The sequence below is a fragment of the Pelophylax lessonae genome, assembly GCF_965119305.1.
Source record: "Pelophylax lessonae genome assembly, chromosome: 3".
Lineage (NCBI taxonomy): Eukaryota > Metazoa > Chordata > Amphibia > Anura > Ranidae > Pelophylax > Pelophylax lessonae.
The window spans coordinates 388,891,780-388,914,611 of record NC_138770.1 but is presented as its reverse complement, the minus strand read 5'-3'; the positions used below and the strand labels follow the sequence as shown (position 1 = coordinate 388,914,611).

The window sequence follows — 22,832 nt, the reverse complement described above, 5'->3', positions numbered from 1 at the left end:
GAATGTACCAAACTGATTTGGTCACTCCTAATGTTGCTGCTATCTCTGATGGATTTGTTTCGTTTTTGAAGCCTTGCAATGGCCTGTTTCACTTGCATTGACAGCTACATTGACCACTTGATGTAGGTTCACTGCAATAGATTCCAAATGCAAATACCACACTCAGAATCAACTCCAGAGCTTTTTACCTGCTTAATTGATGAAGAAATAACGAAGACGTAGCCCACACCTGGCCATGAAACCGCTTTTGATTCTATTGTCCAATTACTTTTGGTCCCTTGAAAAAAAGGGGAATGGCTGTAATTCATAAACCCTTCCTCCGATTTTTGGATGTACATATCCTCCAGTTAAACCTGAGAGTGTGCACTTTCAGCCCATATCCATTAAATAACCATAGCTTGAATTTGTTTTGGTAAAGAAAAAAAAAAAACAAAACTAAAATTGTGCCTGTGTCCAACTATATATGGACCTAACTTTATATACTTAGTCCCTGCTACCTTTACATGTATGTTGTGTACTTGATCATCTGTGGATATTTTATTGTTTTCATTTTTTTTTTTTTTTTCTTGCACTTACTGTCACAAAATGGCTTATTTGTGATAGGTTATTTTCACACTGGTCTGTTGGAAAAACGTGGTAAAAACACATTTTTAAAGTGTTTTTTTCTACTGCGTTTTTCGTTAAATTCAATAGAACGGTGCATTTTTGGTTTCCCGCAACTGATCAGTGTGAAGAGCTCCATAGGATTTCATGGTCATGCAGATCAGTGTGAAAGCATCCTCACCGCAAGTGGAGACTAGTGACCTATATGGAGACATTGGTGGTTTAAATGTCCCTGATGTCTCCTTGACCTGTAAACAATGTACAGTAAAAAAAATGGTGGAGTACATCTGAGTTCAGGCAACACAGAAAATATTTATGGACTGGGGATGACAATTTCTACCCACTCTCTTTTCCAATGTGACTTATAATGGTCCCAGAGAGACATTAGAAGACTGTACGGTCCCATTTATACAAGCGCATTGGGCTGACTATAATTTCCCATTGGAGACTCAGTGGGTTTTCCTGCTAACCGCTGCGGGTGGGAAGTGCAAATCAAAGCAAGTCTGCAAGTTTAGGGCCAATCATTCGCCAGTCTCCTATTGCTTTGAATAGGGTTTTGGACACCGCAACCGTGGGCAGGAAACCACAAGGAGTCTACTGGAAATTGTGGTCAGCTCCATATGCAAGTGTAAATGAGGCATTAAAGTGGTATTAAACCCGTAACCAAAACTTGTATATATTGCAGCTAACCAATCATTATTATATGTATTGGCTGGATTTGTTTTTCTCTGTTTTTTTTTTTTTTACTTGGGGATCTGGCCAGTAGCACACCTATATTAGGGTGCCTACACTCTGAATTAGGTGGTAAAGCCTACACCTTTGGACAGCAGCATTGTCAGTCTCCTCCTCCTCCCGGCCATCAGAATACAAAGATCAGTTCTGCAGCACTAATTGCAACGAAATTTTGAACAAACATATTTTTTGTTTGTTCATGAGTAGTTGACCGATCGACTTCTCAGGAACAGGTACGGCAATACATGGATCGAAGATCTGCCAGTCCCTATTGAGCCGGCAGGATTTCGATCCATATATGGCCACCTTAAAGCATACTCCCTGCCTCCTACTTGACAGTACTTGGATCTAGCAACTGGCTGCTCAGGAATGTTCTATAACTGAATAGTAACCTCGCTGTGTAGAGAGAAAAAGCAAATGGTTCAGTTTTAATGTAGCAATGCAACATGGTAAAAAGGCCATGTCCCCAGCAGCACTATTACTTAACAGGACCCTGCTTGAATGTGTCACGCCCCCTCGCTGACTGAAGGAGTAAGGCTTTGCTCTCCCGCAAGTGTCTTAGGTTTTGCCGCGTTTTTCACAGCAAGGAAGCAACACCTCAATACCCAAGCTAGGGGAGGAATGACGCATACAAAACAGGTACGTGCTCTTCCTTGATTTTATGGCAAACCTTTCGCTAGTGTGACAAGTTTTGCTAGTAAATGTTTTCGCCCGTTCTATGCAAGACTAGAAAGAAAGTCGAAAGAAGGTTACCAAATGATATTTCCAGTACTTATTGTAGTTGTTCATGCCATCACCCCTCAAGGGCCGCAAGAGTCAGGAACAAAACCTATCCAGTTTTCACTAGTCTCTTGCAGATGGGACACCTAGGCCATGCCTATCTTGCACATCATATCAGTGAAAAAGCTGTTTTTGCATTGAACTGCTACATACATTTTACCATGCATTTAAGCAAAGATAACAAAGAATAATGAAACCATCTAAACTGAAAAACTATTGACATGAAAAATCTTGGAGACCTCTCTATTGAAGCCAGCAATTCTCATCCTGAGAATTATTGCTCTAAATGTTTATTCAGCACAATTACGTGAATTTTATACTTTGAGTGTATCTTCATATCTTTGCGCAGTAAAAATATTTTGTGTAACATAGCTTTTTGGTAGCATGATTCTGTTGTCTATCATTTTGACCTTTTTTTTTTTTTTTTTTAAGATCCTTTTTATACTTTTTGTGTTTTTAATATTTTGTCTTTTTTTCTTTTTTCTGTAGCTGTGGATCAGTGGAGTGCTTGGTTCTGCTATTAAAGAGAGGTGCCAGTCCAAATTATCAGGATATTTCGGGATGCACGCCTCTTCATTTGGCTGCTCGCAATGGGTATGCTTTTACAATTTAGGAACAGGCAAATATTTTTTCTCTTTCGTTCATTGATGGACACCGCTCCTGATCTTAACCATTGGGTTTTACTGCCCCCTACAGGAGTAGGACACTAGGCAGAAAACGTGTCTGGCTTTGCCTGTGGGCAGTCCCAGGGGGTATACTCCCTCTCTCTGCTATAGGTACTCAGTTTTTTTCTGCCTAGTCAGGAGTAGGGACCTAGTTCCTTGCTGGGATCTCTGGTCCTGGCTTTTTTTTCTTTTTAGATAGAAGTTTTCTTCCTGAGAGATCTACAATCAACTGCCGGACTGGGCAATAGGCTGGATAATCTAGATCCAGTGGTCACCCCAGTGTGGCCAGTGAGCACGTGCAGACCTCAGCTCCGCGCTAGGTCGGCCACGACATAGCCCCATGGATGGGGGCTGGCCTACGAGTTAAAAGCCCCACGAGGTTGCATACAATCGTGTCTCGGCTCGAGTCGCAGTGTTCCTCCTGGCCGACAGCCCCCCCATTTGGATGGAGAGGAGTTTGTCTGGAGCAGTGCTCGCCTGGTTTTTGGTATGGTAAGTGACTGCCCTCCCTCTCCCCTTGGAGGGTTTTTGGGGAGAGGAAGTGGGCCCCTCCATGGGGTGGTCGAACTCCTGGGTTCACCTCCTTCCCGTTAGGCACCCCCCTCATTGGTCTGGTGGTCCCTGTGGGCCATCTCACCCTCCCATCCACCCCCCACCTTCACTGATGCTGGGGATGTGTGGAGGCCTGGTCCACCACTTGGATTGGGGGCAGGGCGCTGTGCTGGCAATGGGGGTGGGGGGGAAGGTGCGCTGCTGGAAGACTGGGCAATCTGCTGTGGGGGGGGGGTTGTACATGGTGGGGGCTCCTGCCAGGGGCCCCCCCTTCCTGCCTGTCCCGTTTCCTGAGGCCACCGGGGTCCCATCCATTCATCGATGCACTGACAGCGGTCCTGGAGTCCTTGGTGTCCCGGGTGGAGGTAGCTTTTGGGTGACAGGCTGCCAAAAAGGGCCCCCCGCCTTCCCCTGCCTCATCAGATCCTGAATCTGATTTGGCCCCCCTTGGACGTGGGTCACCCTGCTGGGTCTACGACCATGCGCCCTGAATCCTCAGATAGTGGAGGATTCCTCCACTTCTGCAACCGCGTATGAAAAGGCGCTGGTGGACGCACTGATTGTAGCTGTGCATGGGACCTTAAAGATGGAGGACGCATCTGCGGCGGAATCGAAGGTTCCCCTTGGCATTCACAAGCCATCCAGAGTGGAAAAGGTGTTCCCTATCACCTCCTATTTTGACAGAATTGTCATTAAATATTGGGAATGACCAAAGCCTCCCCTTGGAGTCCTTAAGCGATTTTGCTAGGCGATACCCCTATGAGGAGTCCCTTCTTAAGAAGTGGACTGTTCCACCGGTAGTGGACCCTCTGGTTTCTGGATTGAACAAAGCAACCATGATCCTGGTTGAAGAGTCCCTGACCTTTAAGAACCTGGCTGACTGGAAGACGGAGGCTGTGGCCAACAATATGTACACCCTGGCTGGTTCAGCACTGAGGCCAATATTCACCATTGCCCTGGTGTTGCAGACTCTGGCCGAATAGGCTAGACTTTTGCACCGTGACCTGGAGGGGAAGTAGCTCCCCCCTGCCTTTGCTCAACTAGCGGACCAGCTGGTCCTGGGGCTGCAGTTTATCTGTGATGTCTCTTTGGATGCGGCTCCCCTAGGGGTTCGGCTCTCTGTTTCGGCAGTCGTCCTTCCACGTGTCTTTTGCTGGTCTGTGGACCAGACTTCTAAAAGGCCTTGACTGATCTTTCCTTTCAAGGTGATCGCCTGTTTGGTGCTACCCTGGGTGACATCTTTAAAAGTCTCATAGGGGGTAAGAGTACCTTTCTTTTGCAGGCTACTAAGGGCAAGGACCCTCGTTGTGGACGTGGGCCCTCCTTCTCGGCTCATAAGAAGTTTTTTCCTTCCTCATGGTCGACTGACATGGGATCAGAGCCCTTCGGGGACTCTTCTGGAGGATCCAATCGAACTTGGTCTGGCAAGTCAAGAGCGGGCTTCTCCAGACTCGTGGACAAGGCCCCTTCAGCATGAAAGTGCGCCCTCACGCATATCTGAAATGGGGGATGTCCACCCTGGTTCCCAGACCTGTGGACTCCCCTGGTACAAATCAGGTTGGTCTACGAGGTCATTTGGTCCTGCTACAAGGTTCTTCCTTCCAACATGCAACTGTCTCCAGTCCACTTGCAGGCTCTTTTTGGGGCGGTGCAAGACATTTTGCTTTAAAGGATGATGGTCCCGGTTCCGACTTTGGAACATTTTCAGGGGTTTTTACTCAAACCTGTTTACAGTCTCCAGGAAAGAAGGCAAGGTGCGTCCAATTCTGGATCTCAAGGCGCTGAACTGCTTTGTGCGGCTGCAGCAGTTCAGAATGGAGTCCGTTCGCACAGTGATTTCTTCCCTGCATCAGGGGGATTTTTCTTGCCTCCATCGACATCAAGGATGCTTACCTTCATATTCCAATATGTGTCAGTCTCCAGCGCTTCCTCCGTTTTGCCACGGGAGAGGAGCATTATCAGTTTGTGGCGTTACCCTTTGGTCTTGCTTCTGTTGTTCGGGTCTTCTCGAAAGTGTTATCCCCGGTGCTAGCATTGTTACGCCGATGGGAGATCGCGTTACTGGGCTACTTGGATGACCTCCTTCTGCGAGCAGAGTTTCCTACTGCTCTGGTGGAAAACCTGGGAATCACCATGAGAGCTTGAGGGTGGAATCTGAATTTTCAGAAGTCTGCTCTGGTTCCGTCCACAAAGCTGGACTATCTGGGTCTGACTCTAGACTCTGCCTTAGCCAGAGTGCTCTTTCCTCTGGACAAACTCCAGAAACTGCAGGCGGTAATTCAACTCCTGCTGTACAGCAGATGGTAATTCCTCCGGACTTGCATGCAGATGCTGGGCCTTATAGTGTCTACCTTCAAGGTGGTTCTGTTTGCACAGTTCCATACGAGGTCCCTGCAAGGGAGACTCTGGCTAAATGGGACTAAAATCTGCTATCTCTGAACAATCCGATCGGGCTGAGTTGGGGAACGAAAGAGTCCCTGATATGGTGGCTTCGTGCTTCGGCTGGGCAAATCCTTTCTCCTCTTGTATTGGACAGTGGTCACCACGTATGCCAGCCTGCCTGGCTGTGGAGGCTTCCTCAGCAAAATTTCTGCTCGGGGGTCTGGACTCTGGAATAGTCCAGACTACCAATCAGTGTCTTGGTACTCTGAGCGATCAGACTGTGCCTGGAACATTGGACGGGTCATCTTCTGGGATGTCCAGTGTGCATTCAATCGGACAATGCCAGGGCTGTGGTTTATGTCAATCACCAGGGGGGCACAATAAGTGTCCTGGCAGCTCTGGAGGTAGCCGGCCTTCTAAGGTGGGCAGAACAGTTCCTTCCAGCCTTCTCTCAGGGTGGAAAACTGGCAGGCGAATTATCTCAGTCAGCAGGCGTTGGACCAAGGGGAGTGGTCCCTTCATCTGGAGGTGTTTCATCAGTTGTGTCTCCGTTGGGGCATCCCCGAGGTGGATCTGTTGGCGTCTCCACTCAAAAGAAAGGTGCAGAGGTTTGTGGCCCGGTCATGGGATCCTCTGACTAATGCACTGGTGGCCCTGTGGGGTCAGTATTATCTGATTTATGCCTCCCCTCCTCTCAAGCTTCTGCCAAGACTTCTACAGAGGATCGAGGCAGAAGGGATTATATCTTAGAGGCCCCAGACTGGTCTCGCCGGTCTTGGTTCACAGATCTGGTGCGGCTGGTCACTGACGTTCCTTGGAAGCTTCCTCTCAGGGAGGATCTGCTGTCCCAAGGACCAATCTTCCATCCTGCTTTACAGTCGCTGGCTTTGACAGCTTGGCTGTTGAACGCCAGGTGCTGATGGATAGAGTTTTGTCTGAGTCGGTGATTCCAACACTGTTTAAAGCTAGGAAATCTACTTAAAGGAAGATCTACCATCGTACGTGGAAGACGTACATTGCATAGTGTCTCTTGGGGTTCATCCTCACTCTTTTTTTCGGTGGCTGGGATCTTGAACTTACTTCAACAGGGGGTTGAGCAGAAACTGGCCATGAGTACCATCAAGGGTCAGGTGTCGGCGTTAGAGTTCTTTTCTCAACAGCCCTTGGCCACATTCCTTGGGGCGTAATTTCCTTCAGGGAGTTAGGCACTTGACACCTCCAGTGCGGTCTCTGATGCCGCCTTGGGACCTCAATTTGGTGCTCTGTCCTCCAGAAGCCTCCCTGCTTACGCTGTCCCAGAAGGTGGCCGTTTTGGTGACTTTCACCCCTGCGCGCAGGGTGTTGGAATTGGCGGCATTACCCTGTCGTTCACGTTACTTGGTGGTTCACAGAGATGAGCTGGTTCTTCGCCCCGTCTGATGTTCCATCCTCAGGTTGTCTGATTATCATTTGAATGAAAACATTATGTTGCCTTCCCTGTGTCCCAGCCAAAACCTCTGAAGGAAATTGCTTTGCATGCTTTGGATGTTGTTTGGTCGATTTAGGGTATCCATGGTAGCTACGGAGTGCTTTAGGAAATCCGTAAGCACAAATAGTGAGTCTGATGGGCCTTGGAAAAGATTGTCGGCTTCCTCTGCGACCATTTCCAGATGGTTCACACAGACGGTGATTCAGGCCTATTCCATCAAGGGTCAGGTTCCTGCTTTCCCTGTCAAAGCACACTCTACTCAGGCACTCAGTGCCTCCTGGGTCTTCTGTCAGCAGGCATCAGTGACACAGGTTTGCAAGGCGGCCAACTGGTCGTCGGTGCATACTTTCACAAAGTTCTATAAAGTGGATGTGTTGGCATCTGCGAATACTTCCTTTGACTGCAAGGTTTTGCAGGCTGCTGTTTAGGAAGGACTGGTCCTCTTTGAGGGTGTATTGTTTTTTTCAGGTGAGCTCCTGTTTACCTGGTTGGCTATAGTTAGCCTTGGGAATTTTTTTTCGCTCTTCCCATCCCTCATGTTTAACACTGCTTTGGGACGTCCCAATGGTTAAGAAGATCAGAAGCTGTGTCGGTCAATGAACAACAGAGAAAATGGGATGTATGACTTACCATAAAATCTATTTCTCTGATGTTCATTGACGGACACAGCACCCACCCCTCTGTGAAGTTGTAATTCTTCTGACACTGCTTTTAACAAAACTGAGTACCCTATAGCAGAGAGAGGGAGTATACCCACTGGGACTGCCCATAGGCGTAGCCAGACTTTTTCTCTGCCTAGTGTTCTGCTCCTGTTGGGGGCAGAATAACCCAATGGTTAAGAAGATCAGGAGCTGTGTCTGTCAGTGAAAATCAGAGAAATGGATTTTATGGTAAGTCAAAAATCCCATTATAATGCCCATGATGGAAACTGGGTGACATGCTGGAACCACCCAGTTTCTACCGTTTGTTTGTTGTTCAAAATTCTGCTGTAAAGCATTTTTTAAAAACTTTTGGTACAAAGAGTTTTATTTTCTTCGATACAAATATGCATGGGGATTTCACACAATAATATAACTAATCATTACATCAATAGAACATCTTAAAATTCTTATTTATTTTTTGACAGGCAGAAGAAATGCATGAGCAAACTCCTAGAATACAATGCAGATGTCAACATTTGCAATAATGAAGGACTTACTGCTGTAAGTATTTATTTTTTGTGGCCTAATATGTGATTAGCTACTTTTCCTTAGACCCCAGGAAAGTTATTTAGAGTGTTTGAAAATCATTATTTTGAAGCTCAGCAAATCAGTCTTCCTTTTTTGGTTTCTATTAAAGTAGTAGTAAGGAGTTTCTTGTCAGGTGGGACAAGGACAGAAATGAGGGTAAATCTGCCCCATGGAGGCTAGCATAGGCTTTAAAATAAGCCTTTAATTGGAGAAATATTGTGCTTTCTATCACTGAAAATGCTGGTTACCTGGCTGTTATGCTGATGCGCTGGCTTCATAATTTTAAGGCCCTAACTCAAAGCAAGTGGCAGAACAGGTTAGAGAAACTCCTTTCTCTGCACTCTGTTTCAGGTTAGGGATTGAAACTGCTGAAGCACAAGAGTCAGTATGACAGCTAGACAACTGGTATTTTAAGGGGAGGCTAACAATGGCAGCCTTAGTGGTTCACTTCTAACAGATTGTCTTTATAAGTGATCTCAAGGCAACTATTAAAGAAAATGGGCATGTCAGCAGTCTGTTTTTCTTAAGTAAAAGCATCTCTTTTATTTATTTAAGATTCACTGGTTAGCAGTAAATGGGCGAACAGAGCTTCTTCACGACCTTGTACAACATGTCAGCAATGTAGACGTGGAAGATGCAATGGGACAAACAGCACTACATGTGGCATGCCAGAATGGACACAAAACTGTAAGTGTTTTCCCCAATTTGTTTTTATTTTTTTATTTAATTATAAGTTCACCTTTTCTAACATGTACAGTGGATATAAAAAGTACACACACCCCTAATAAAATGTCAGGTTTCTGTGATGTAAAAAATGAGACTAATATAAATGTCAGAACTTTTTTTACCTTTTTAATGTGACCTATAAACTACAACTCAGTTAAACAACAAGGAAAACTAAAATAATATGGTTGCATAAGTGTGCACACCCTTAAACTAATACTTTGTTGAAGCACCTTTTGATTTTATTACAGCACTCAGTATTTTTGGTTATGAGTCTATCAGCATGGCACACCTTGAGTTGGCAAAATTTGCCCACTCTTCTTTGCAAAAACACTCCAAATCTGTCAGATTGCGAGGGCATCTCCTGTGAACAGCCCTCTTCAGATCACCACACAGGTTTTCAATTTGATTCAGATCTGGGCTCTGGCTGGGCCATTTCTAAACTTTAATCTTCTGGTGAATCCAGTCCTTTGTTGATTTGGATGTATGCTTTGAGTCGTTCAGCTTTCTAGCAGAAGCCTGAAGGTTTTGTGCCAATATTGACTGTGGCCCCCTATTCCATCTGAAGAAAAACAGCCTCAAAGCATGATGCTGCCACCACCGTACTTCACTGTGGGTATGGTGTTCTTTTGATGATGTGCAGTGTCGTTTTTGCGCCAAACATATCTTTTGAAATTATGGCCAAAAAGTTCAACCTTGGTTTCATCTTGGCCACAACACATTTTCCCACATGCTTTTGGGAGACTTCAGATGTGTTTTTGCAAAATTTAGCCAGGCTTGGATGTTTGTTCTTCGTAAGAAAAGGCTTCCTTCTTGCCACTCTACCCCATAGCCCAGACATATGAAGAATAAAGGAGATTGTTGTCACATGTACCACACAGCCAGTACTTGCCAGATATTTCTGAAGCTCCTTTTAATCTTGCTGTAGGCCTCTTGGCAACCTCGCAGACAAGTTTTCTTCTCGTCTTTTCAGCAATTTTGGGATGATGTCCAGGTCTTGGCAATGTCGCTGTTGTGCTATATTTTCTCCTCTTTATGATGATTGCCTTCACTGTGTTCCATGGTATATCTAATGCCCTGGAAATTCTTTTGTACCCTTCTCCTGACTGATGCCTTTTAACAGTGAGATCCCTCTGATGCAATGGAAGCGCTCTGCGGACCATGGCTTTTGCTGTAAGATGCGACTAAAAATGTCGGGAAAGACCTACAAGAACATCTGAACCTTATTTGGGGTTAATCAGATGCACTTTAAGCTTTCACACAGGCGGACCATTCAGATCCTCCTGTCTGTTTTTTTGGCGGATCTAAACGGTCCCCCCCATGCATCTCTATGGGGCATCGGATGGCAGCGGAGACATGTCCGCTGACATCCGATCCGTCAAATCTGGACGGACGGAAACCCTATTTCTCTAGCGCTCATTGACAGACGTAGTCCTCGGTGATACACCACCTTCGGGTTATGTTGCCTCCACAGGAGCAGGACTAGACAGGAAATTAAAAAGCTCTGGCCACACCCTAGGGGCAGTCCCAGAGGGTATATCCTCTCTCTCTCTGCCTCAGCAAATCAGTTATTTTCTGTCTAGTTAGGAGTAAGGACCTAGATACCTTGCTGGGATCTTAGGTCCTGGCAAAATTTTTTTCTTAAAGGATTTTTTAGACAGCTTTTTTTCTCCAGTGTTCCTGTGAGATCTTCAAGCAAGAAAGCTGAACTGGGCGACGGGCTGGATGTTGAGATCCGGTGGTCACCCCAGTTCAGCCTACGAGCGCGTGCAGGCCATAGCTCCGCGCTGGGTCGGCCGCGACAAAGTCCCATTAAAGGACTGACCCCGCGAGTTAAACGTCTCGCTGAAACGCCAAAGACCATGAGTCACGGCGTCCATATCGGTCGACAGCCCTCCCGCCCCGGTGGAGAGGGGTACTGTCAGGAGTTGGTGCCCGCCTGGTTCCGGTATGGTGAGTAGTATGTTCCCCCTTTTCCCCTGACGGGTCTTGTGGTGAACGCGGGGCCCTCTCTGTATGGTAAGATAGAGTCCCTCTCTATCCTATAAATGACACAGATCCTCCTACTTTGAGTGTGATTTTATGTGCAAAAAGCCAGGAGGCTTGGTTTGGGAGCTAACAATCTAATTGTATACATGTTAAAAAGATTATAATCTGTGGCATTCTGGGAATCTTACGGTGATAAGAATAAGCTACCTACCAGTCAGAAGCCACGGACATGTAGACTGCCTTCCTAATCAGATCTCCAGCTATTAGCAGGCCTCCCGAACAGCCATGCGGTCCGCCAGGGCCGGTACCGCCAACCACGCCAAATCCCCATGCAGAGAGAGTGTTGTGTGCCCTGCAGCACACCGCTATTCAGTACAGGCCGCCGCCATTTTTTTTGCTGGATCGCACGAGCCGCCATTTTGGCGTAGCCTCGTGTCTCCAGCATGGGGGCGGCCATGTTTGAGGTGATCCAAACACCTCGTGGAGCTAGGGGAGGCGCCGGAAGGCGTGCAGAGGGGCGGAGCCGCCTCCTTTCTTCCTGGGCAGCCAGCCAAAAGACTTCCTGTTTGTCAAGACAGCGCTGTAACCTGTTGCAGTTAAACTCTGAGCATCAAGTGGTGAGCCTGGGGGTCTATCTCTCTCTCTCTCTCGATCGATAGGGATCCCTAGCAGGTAACACTAAGGGGCTTTTTGTGGCGCTGGGGGTCTGAAAAAAAAAAAAAAAAAAAAAGTTTTTTATTTTTGAATTATATTATCCAGGAAGTGACTGGAATTATCATGGACCCTGCCACACATATTCCCCCACCTGTTTCCCTCGAGGGGGCCACGGGACCCGCCGGTGCACAGAGTGTAGAGTCATTTACAGCAATTTTGGAGTCTATGGTGGCTCGGGTGGAGGCGGCCTGTCAGGGACGGGGGTCAAGGAAGCGACCCCCGCCTACCCCTATATTATCTGACACCTCTGACTCAGATTCAGAGATGGTCACTGCAGTTGCAGGTTCCTCTGCAAAGGCTGTTATCCCAGGTAAAGCCCCCTCAGACAGTGAGGAGGACGCTTCTTCTCCTGCTATAATTCAGGAAGAAGCATTGGTGGACGCACTAGTTGTGGCAGTGCAGGAAACCTTAAAACTTGAGGCTTTACCGGCAGAGGCAACTGAAACAGAGATTCCTTTTGGTACTAATAAGCCCATCAAAACGGTGAAGGTTTTTCCTGTACCCAAATGTTTCGGTAATCAGATTAAAGGAGAATGGGAGCATTCTAAACGTACCTTTACTATTTCCAAGCGTATTGCTAGACGCTCTCCATTTGAGGAATCCATCATTAAGAAATGGACGGTACCACCAGTGGTGGATCCACCTATTTCCAGGCTGAATAAAGCCACGGTTATCCCAGTGGAGGACACTTCGTCCTTTAAGGATCCGGTGGATCGAAAGATGGAAGCAGAGTCCCGCACCATCTTCTCTCTGATAGGGTCAGCATTTAGACCAGTAATTGTTATTGGTCTAGTTTCCCAGACACTTACGGAATGGGCGAAAATGGTACGCCAAGACCTTAGGGGAAAAGATATTCCCCAGGAGACATCTGATTTGATGGAACAGATTATACAAGGGCTACAGTTTATCTGTGACGCAGCCTTGGACACTACTCCCTTATTAGGGCATGCATCTATGTCAGCGGTGATCCTCAGACGTGTGCTGTGGTTAAAATGCTGGTCAGCTGACCTAGGTTCCAAAAAGACCTTGACAAATCTCCCTTTTCAGGGGAATCGTCTATTTGGGGCCAACCTAGATGAAATCATCAAGGATGCCACTGGGGGCAAGAGCACTTTTTTGCCACAGGCTGCTAAAGCTAAGGGACCTCGCAACAAGCGAGGACCTTTCTTTACCGCCCATAAAGGGTGCCCGGCTGGTACTAGCGGGAAAGGCAAGACTCCTCCAGGAGGGTTCAAGAAGGGCTGGTCGGACAAGCAGAGGACCAACCCAGCCAAACCCGAAGCAAAGGAGTACACAGCCTGAAGGTGCGCCCCCACCCGGTTTCAGGGTGGGGGGACGTTTTCACCGGTATTCAGGACATTAGATCGAGCTTCAACCACTACTACCTGTGCGATTCTTCCCTTCCAACATTTAAGTACTACAGGAAGCGGTAGTTACCGTTCCCTGAATAGATCTTTTCCTTTACCTTTTCCTAAGATTAGTCCCTATACCTCACAGGAATCGGATCTGGTTGACCAGATAGGCCAAGTAGCCTCTAGTCGGGTGACTTCGGTCCCTGAGGTTCAACCAGAAAAGATCACCCTTCCTGATAACAATCAGGTATCTGATAAATGTGTGGGAACAGAAAACGACCAGACTTTCTCGGATGGTCGGGGCCAGATACCTCTAGGGACGCCTGGTTCAGATTCTATCAGCGCCAGTGGTCCTAGAAATTCTAGGCTGGCCTCCTCAAGCCGGCCTGGCCGACTTGGACATGCTAGTCGCAGACGTTCCGTGGGAACTTCGTCTCAGGGAGTGTCTGTGGTCTCAAGGACCAATTTACCATCATGCTTTACAGTCGCTGGGTTTAATGGCCTGGCCATTGAGACCCAAGTACTGAAGGACAGAGGTTTGTCTACTTCAGTCATTCCTACCCTTATTAAAGCAAGGAAAGCGACTTTCAGCAAGGTCTATTATCACACATGGAAGACTTATATTGCGTGGTGCGAATCTTTAGGATTTCCTCCACGTACCTATTCGGTGACTCGAATATTGGCCTTTTTGCAACAAGGGGTTGAGCAGAAGCTAGCCTTGAGCACCATCAAGGGTCAAGTTTCAGCATTAGCAATCTTCTTTCAGAAACCTTTAGCTACCAAGTCCTTGGTGCGGAATTTCATCCAGGGGGTGCGGCACCTGGCTCCTCCAGTCCGCGCGCCCTTACCGCCCTGGGATCTTAATTTGGTTTTGTCGGTTCTACAGAAACCTCCCTTTGAAAACATCAGGGAGATTCCCTTGCTTACTTTATCCCAGAAGGTGGCCTTCTTGGTGGCTATTACTTCTGCTCGCAGGGTGTCAGAACTGGCTGCATTATCATGCCAGTCCCCATACCTAGTGATTCATAGGGATAAGGTAGTACTTCATCCTAAGCCATCTTTTCTTCCTAAGGTGGTTTCAGATTTTCATCTGAATGAAGATATTGTACTACCTTCCTTGTGTCCTCAGCCCAAGCATCATCGGGAACATGCGTTGCATTCCTTAGATGTGGTTCGGGCAATCAGGGTATACCTGAAAGCTACGGAATCATTCCGTAAGACGGATTCACTTTTTGTGATCACGGATGGCCCCAGAAAGGGTTTGCCTGCATCTGCCGCGACCATTGCCAAATGGATTAGACAAACGGTGGTACAGGCTTATTCTATTAAGGGTCAGAGTCCTCCGTTCCCTGTTAGGGCGCACTCCACTTGAGCGCTCAGTACTTCCTGGGCCTTTCGCCATCAGGCGTCAGTGGTCCAGGTATGTAAGGCGGCCACCTGGTCGTCGGTACATACCTTTACAAAATTCTATAAAATTGATGTGACGGCATCGGCGGATGCCTCATTTGGCCGCAAGGTTTTGCAGGCCGCAATTTGAGGAGAGCGGTGGTCTACCTCGAGGGTTTTTTTCTGTTTGAAAAAAAAAAAAAAAAATTTTTCTCTTTTTTGTTGAGTCTCATCATTAAGGATGAGCATTGTAAACTTCTAGTTGGCACCGGTTGGGCCTTCTAGATTGGGATTTGATTTCCATTTTCCCACCCCTCATTTGTGATACTGCTCTGGGACGTCCCGAAGGTGGTGTATCACCGAGGACTACGTCTGTCAATGAGCGCTAGAGAAAAATGGATTTTTGTAAAATCTTACCGTAAAATCCTTTTCTCTTAGCTCATTGACAGACGTAGTCCCCACCCCTCTGTTTTTGAGTTGGGTTGGGTTAAAATCTCTAAAGACTGCTTTTTCACATAACTGATTTGCTGAGGCAGAGAGAGAGAGGATATACCCTCTGGGACTGCCCCTAGGGTGTGGCCAGAGCTTTTTAATTTCCTGTCTAGTCCTGCTCCTGTGGAGGCAACATAACCCGAAAGTGGTGTATCACCGAGGACTACGTCTGTCAATGAGCTAAGAGAAAAGGATTTTACGGTAAGATTTTACAAAAATCCATTTTTTCCATCCGTCCAGCGAATCGGATCGGATGAGAACGGACAGACGGTCCGTTCTCATCCGATTCCCCCATAGAGATCTATGGGGCTGTGACAGCTGTGTCTCCGCACACAGTGCGAAGAACAGCTGTCATTCTCCTGCTCAGCGGGGGATCGGCGGATCCATCCCCCGCTGAGAAAAGCGGAGTCTGTTTGACGGACTTACTGTGTGAAAGGAGCCTAAATGATACCACACAAGAGACACAGGGTGCACCGACCGAGTCATTTATCTCACGACCAAATATTTATTCAAATAAAAAGTGTAAAGTATTATACTCACACATTTACTATTAAATAAAAGCTCATCACAAATCCAGCATAATATCATCCATAAATTGTCAACTCATGTCACAGAAAATGAAGATCCAATAGGTTGGCTGATGCGTTTTGAGGATTATCCTCTTCAGAGCCAAAAAGGCTATTGCTAGAAACCCCCTTATGACAGAGTGCGGGCGCCGCTACTGGACAGGTCGACCCCTTACATTTACAACTGGTAAACACAACCAAGACAGAATATTTAATCCATATATAATATATATATATATACACAGGGCTTTTTTTTTAGCGGGAACGCGGGGGAACCTTCAGTCTGAATGTATTGCGATGGCAAAGGGGTGCTGGGGCCGGTGGGGTGACCTGAAGGGCCTATTGATGCTGGCTGCTGGGGGATCTATTGTTGCTGGGGTAAATCTATTGTTGTTGGCGGGCATTTTGTTGTGGGTGAGGCTTTTTTTGCAGTGGAGGATTTAGTGTTACTTAGGGGAACTGTTGTTGCTGGGGGGCTATTGTTGTTTTGTTGTTGGGGTGGGGGGGTCTATTGTTGCAGGGGAGGATTTATTGGGCAGGGGGGGAGATTTTTGCAGGGGAGGATTTATTGTTGCTGGGGGGCTATTGATGTTGGGGGGTCTATTGTTGATTGCAGGAGATCTATTTTACTGTTTTTTCTATTGTTGCAGGGGACAATGTATTGCTGCTGGGGGGATCTATTGTTGGGGGGGGTCTATTGTTGCTGATTCCAGTGGATCTATCTTACTGCTTTTCTAGTTATTGACAAATTCTATACATCTATACAAATTACCTAGAACCACAACATGATACTTGGTTCTGTATTCTCTAAAAGGGGGGGGGGGGTTACTGGGAGGTGGGCAGAGGGTGAAACCAAAGGACAGCTCTCTGAGGTGGGTAGGGAGTGGAGACAAGGGGTGACTCAGAAGAAGGGAGTGCCTGCACCTATTCTCGGAGAAAAAAAGCCCTGTCTGTATATATGTGTATGTATATATATATATATATATATTGTGTATGTTATATGTATGTATGTATGTGTGTGTGTGTGTGTGTGTGTGTGTGTTTGTATGTATGTGTGTGTATATGTATGTATATATATATATATATATATATATATATATATATATATATACACACACACACACAGACTTTTTTTCCTCCGAGAATAGGTGCAGGCACTCTGTGACCATCTGTGCAAATACTGTGTGACGTAAAAAAATGGCAACACCCACCACTTTATTCTATAGGGCCTCTGCTAAATTTTTTATAGATATATATAAAATAGTATCTCCCAAAAGTGAATACACCCCTCACATTTTTGTAAATATTTTATTATACCTTTTCATGTGACAACACTGAAGAAATAAAAATTTGCTACAATGTAAAGTAGTGAGTGTACAGCTTATATAACAGTGTAAATTTGCTGTCCCCTCAAACTAACTCAACACACAGCCATTTCTGTCTAAACCGCTGGCAACAAAAGTGAGTACATCCCTAAGTGAAAAATGTCAAAATTGGGCCCAATTAGCTATGTTCCCTCCCCAGTGTCATGTGACTCCTTAGTGTTACAAGGTCTCAGGTGTGAATGGGGAAAAGTGTTAAATTTGGTGTTATCGCTCTCACTCTCTCATACTGGTCACTGGAAGTTCAACATGGCACCTCATGGCAAAGAACTTAAGAAGGATCTGAAAAAAAGAATTGTTGCTCTACATAAAGATGGCCTAGGCTATATGAAGATTGCCAAGACCCTGAAACTGAGCTGCAGCACGGTAGACAAGACCATACAGAGGTTTAACAGGACAGGTTCCACCCAGAACAGGCCTCAACATGGTCGACCAAAGAAGTTGAGTGCACTTGCTCAGTGTCATATCCAGAGGTTGTCTTTGGGAAATAGACATATGAGTGCTACCAGCTTTGCTGCAGAGGTTTAAGGGGTGGGAGGTCAGCATGTCAGTGCTCAGACCAAACCCTGCACACTGAATCAAATTGGTCTACATGGCTGTCATCCCAGAAGGAAGCCTCTTCTAAAGCTGATGCACAAGAAAGCCAGAAAACAGTTTGCTGAAGACAAGCAGACTAAGGACATGGATTACTGGAACCATGTCCTGTGGTCTGATGAGACCAAGATAAACTTACTTGGTTCAGATGGTATGAAGTGTGTGTGTGGCGGCAACCAGGTGAGGAGTACAAAGACAAGTGTGTCTTGCCTACAGTCAAGCATGGTGGTGGGAGTATCATGGTCTGGGGCTGCATGAGTGCTGCCGGCACTGGGGAGCTACAGTTCATTGAGGGAACCATGAATGCCAACATGTACTGTGACATACTGAAGCAGAGCATGATTCCCCCCCCCCCCCCCTTCGGAGACTATGAATATGACAACGACTCCAAACACATCTCCAACACAACCACTGCCTGGCTAAAGAAGCTGAGGGTAAAGGTGATGGACTGGCCAAGCATGTCTCCAGGTCTAAACCCTTTTGAGCATCTGTGGGGCATCCTCAAACAGAAGGTGGAGGAGCACAAGGTCTCTAACATCCACCAGCTCTGTTGGTGTTGTCATGAAGGAGTGGAAGAGGGCTCCAGTGGCAACCTGTGAAGCTCTGGTGAACTCCATGCCCAGGAAGGTTAAGACAGTGCTGGGAAATAATGGTGGCTACACAAAATATTGACACTTTGGGCCCAATTTGGACATTATTACTTAGGGGTGTACTCACTTTTGTTGCCAGAGGTTTAGATATTATTGGCTGTGTGTTGTTATTTTGAGGGAACAGCAAATTTACACTGTTATACAAGCTGTACACTTACTGCTTTACATTGTAGCAAAGTGTAATTTCTTCAGTGTTGTCACATGAAAAGATGTAAAAAAAAAAAAAAAATATATATATATATATATATATATATATATATGCATGGCAGTTTTCTTTTCTAATCCAGTTTGTGAGTTTAACATTAAAAAAGACAAAGCACAGTCCAGGCTGGAAAAAAATCCACACTATGTATAGGCATAGATTGCTGAGTGCTCTATCATAAGGTGAGTACAGAATCAATACATTAATTTAAGATATGTCAACTCTGGTGTTCATAACTCAGGCCTGTAGATGTGACAAATTACAATTGTTTCATGTATAATACCATCTATAATCTATACAAGTTAGTTCCGTTTGTGATATATTCAGAACACACACAGTGTGAAATACATAAGCCATATGGTACTAAATAACTAATTTCATACAATCATTGTCCTGGGATCCATATAACACCATGAATGTATAATATGTTAAGACAATAAAAACTTCTTCTTTAATTGTCTAATTAGAAAACAAACACAACAGCACACAGTTCTTTCCTTGTCTAGTTATCCCCATTCCAGCCCATGTTAATGCTTTCCCATCCTCCGATGTGCAGATCATGTGATGCACTACAGCGTGGAGCGCACCTGAGCCACACCATCTGTCGGTGGGAGAATCCCTAGTGGCTGGAGGAGTGCACAACACAGACTGTGTCAATTTTACAAAGGGCTCCATTGGGGGAAATTATTATTCTCCCCCCCCCCCTGTTTAGAATTGTGCCTGTTATGGAGGAGAGGATCCTAAAAGCAAAATTACTTTGTACAAATGTCCAATGGAGGACTTAGAGTAATTATTGTATTCATTGGTCATTGGGGAACAGGAAATGCCAAGGGGAGTACTAGATTTTCCCTTAAGGTGTATTATACTTTCCTTCATGTGTTATACTAGAACCCTTTCTCCTTATGCCCTGTTCTAATACTAGACTATTATCTGCATAAAACCAAACTACTGACCATGTAAAAACCAGTGTACCCCAGGCCAAGCAGAGGATTCCACTTCTGGGGAGTCAGGGTCTGAGGAGCCATTTTCGGCATCTCAATCACAGAGCTTATTCAATCTCTCACTGAAATGGTCCGGTCTGGATTTAAAATTACCTCCCCTAGAGATTTCTGTAGTCTTTTTTTTCTGTAGTCTTTTTCCTCATTAGGCTCATTACACCCTTAACATCCTCAGGCTTTTCCCTTAGACAGTATATACTAATTGGGATCATCCTGATAGGATTTTTATTCCTCCTAAAAGGTTTTCTTTGTTGTATACTAAGGAGGAAAAGTTCACAAGAAAATGGGAGTGTACCTATTTCTTCTGTAAGCAGAAATGTACCTTGTCCTGTAGATAATGCCCAGGTTTTAAAGATCCAGCTGATAAGAAATTGGAATCTTTGCTGAAAGCTTCCTTTGCTATTGCTGGGTCTGCAATAAAACCGGCAGTGGCGGCTATAGGAGTTTGTCAGTCTTTGAAAGACCGCCTTAAATGAGTATCTAGGACTGTTCCTTCTCAAGGAAGATCTACCTAGAGCTAGTGTTTTGCAGTAGATGCTCTTAAGGACTCCATACAGCAAATATCATGGTTTGCTCTTTTGTCAGTTCATATGCACAGAATCCTATGGCTAAAAAGCTGGTCTGCAGGAATTACCGTGTAAAAAAAATTGCTGGCCTATTTGGCGACGTCCTGGATAAATGTATCCAAAAGATGGAGTGAGCTACTACCAGTAAAAAGAAGTAAACGTCCTTCTTTAAAGGTATCTAATGCTCAGATTCCCGGTACTGCTAATCCCAGACAGTTTCAACGGTCTCAGCCGTCTGGATCTAGAGCCAAGCCTTCAGGTCAAGGGCAGAAAAAACCCTGGGCCCAGAGACCTACCAAGCCTAGCTCTAAATCTACCCTGTAAAGGGACGTCCTCACTCAGTCGGATGGGGAGAAGGCTGCTACGGTTCTCGGAGGCCTGGGTGCAAATGATTCAGATTAACTGGGTTATTTCCACAATCTCGCAGGGGTACAAACTAGAATTTCAGGTGTTTCCCCATTTTTGTTTTGTAAAGTCAAACATACCTGCAGATCCTCTAAAAAAGAAGATCCTTCTTTTTGGCACTGGTCCCCAATCCAAACGGAGACGTTGGACCTATTTTGGATCTCAAAGCTCTGAACCAGTTTTTAAACATTCGCACATTTTTAATGGAGTCAATTCGCTCAATCATGGCCTCTCTGCAAGGACAGAATTTCTAGCATCCATAGACATCAAGGATGCATACCTTCATGTTCCTATCTTTCAGGCCTATTAAAGGCTTTTGCGCTTTGCAGTGGAAGACCGTCAATTTCAGTTCATGGCTTTGCCCTTCAGGCTAGCCACGGCTCCACGAGTGTTCACAAAAACCCTAGCTCCAGTATTGGATATTCTAAGTGTAGCACCCTCCTAGGTAGGTGCTAGGAAAAGCATATATGTGGCCCTGTCTGCTTATCAGGGGGGCCTGATTCAGTTAGTGAGGCTGTCATGTGTTTCCTGGTGTGGTCTGTTGAGTCTGGGGAGTCTCCCCACTGTATCCAATGAGGGCTCTTATTGGACAGTGGAGGAAGCCTGGCCAATAGCACACCAGGGTTTATAGCTGTCTCAGTGGGCGGAGTTTTCCACAATGCATCCTGGGATCGGATCTAAGCCTGAGGGGAGCACGTGACCGGGGGTCTTTGGAGGCAAGCAGAGTCCCAGGAGGAGGCTGACGGCTGTCTCTCCTCCTGTCAGAGCAGGTGAGGGTGTCCTGGGCAGTCAGCCTAGAGGACCGAAGGTGGAGCTTGGCTGCAGGAAGAGGATCCAGATTGTTGCAGACCGAGTGCAGCTGCTGGGCAGAAGTTTCCAGGAAAAACAGTGTCGCGAGTACTCAAAACTGCCCAGGGGTCTGCCTATTACAGGGGGCCACTCCAGAAGGTCAAAGGGACCTGGGAGCCAGCTAACCAGTAGAGGAGGCTTAGAGGGAGGGGGTGCCAGTGTCTAAGCCCTTAAGATAAGTGAGAGAAAAGGGGGCGCCGGTGTGGGCCCTAAAGTGTTCAGCAGTGCAGCAGTATACAAGTAGCTACCTCAGCAAGAGTGCTTAAGGGAGCTTAAAGAGGACTTCTTTAGTCAGAAAGAAGTCACAAGTCAGTTCAGCATTAACCACTTAAGCCCCGGAGGATTTGGCTGCTCAAAGACCAGGCCCCTTTTCTCTGTCGCTCATTGACAGACGTAGTCCTCCTTGATTAATATCAACTCGGGTTATACTGCCCTCTACAGGAGTAGGACTAGACAGGAAAGAAAACGTTCTGGCCACACCCTAGGGGCAGTCCCAGAGGGTATATCCTCTCACTTCCTGCTACAGCAAATCAGTTTTTTTCTGTCTAGTTAGGAGTAAGGACCTAGATTCCTTGCTAGGATCTTCGGTCCTGGCAGGATTTTTTTAGAAATACTTTTTTTAGACAGCTTTTTTTTCTCCAGTGTTCCTGTGAGATCTTCAAGCAAGTACACTGAAACTGGGCGATGGGCTGGATGTTGAGATCCAGTGGTCACCCCAGTTCAGCCTACGAGCGCGTGCAGGCCATAGCTCCGCGCTGGGTCGGCCGCGACATAGTCCCACTGGACGGGGACTGACCCTGCGAGTTAAACGTCTCGCCTGGACGCCAATGACCAACAGTCACGGCGTCCGTATAGGTCGACAGCCCCCCCACCCCGGTGGAGAGGGGTTCTGTCAGGAGTTGGCGCCCGCCTGGTTCCGGTATGGTGAGTAGACTGTTCCCCCTCTCCCCCTGTCGGGTTTGTTGGTGGACGCGGGCCCCTCTCTGGGATGGTCGGACACTCAGTTTCTGGGTCTCCCCTCTATCCTATAACAGGTCACAGATCCCCCAATTTGAGTGTGATTTTTGTGAATAGAAACCAGGAGGCTTGGTTTGGGAGCTGACTATCTAAAGTCACTATATGACTGTAAGGGTGACTGAAGTCAGTGGCAGACTACTAAAAGGCATTACTATTGAGGTATAGAGGTATCCTACCTGTCTAGCGTGTACACAGGCCGATGCCTATGCCTGAGTTACTGCGGCCACAGATCGCCATCCCTCCAGAAAGCCGGTCACTTCCACAGGCCGCACAGCCTCCCGCAGGCCGAGGACACCTCCCGCAGGCCGAGGCACTTCCGCAGGCCGCTGCTAACTTGCAAGCCGCCGCTATCCTACACAGGCCGCCGCCATTTTCCTGCAGATCGCACGAGGCCGCCATATTCGCGTAGCCTCGTGTCTCCAGCATGGGGGCGGCCATGTTTGAGGTGACCAAACACCTCGTGGAGTAATTGGGAGGCGCCGGAAGGCGTGTAAAGGGGCGGAGCCGCCTCCTTGGCCCAGGGAAAGCAAGCCAAA

The 22,832-nt window shown here is 46.6% G+C and overlaps 1 protein-coding gene across 2 annotated transcripts in view; it reads left to right on the top strand.

Annotated features, from left to right (window-relative positions):
* HACE1 (HECT domain and ankyrin repeat containing E3 ubiquitin protein ligase 1) overlaps positions 1–22,832 on the top strand; it is a 205,960-nt gene that overhangs the window by 21,814 nt on the left and 161,314 nt on the right. For both annotated transcript variants that reach the window (XM_082250000.1, XM_082249999.1), the window contains exons 4-6: positions 2,605–2,709; positions 8,309–8,384; positions 8,967–9,098. In XM_082250000.1, coding sequence (XP_082106126.1) covers positions 2,605–2,709; positions 8,309–8,384; positions 8,967–9,098 — 313 coding nt within the window. The remainder of the gene's footprint in view (positions 1–2,604; positions 2,710–8,308; positions 8,385–8,966; positions 9,099–22,832) is intronic.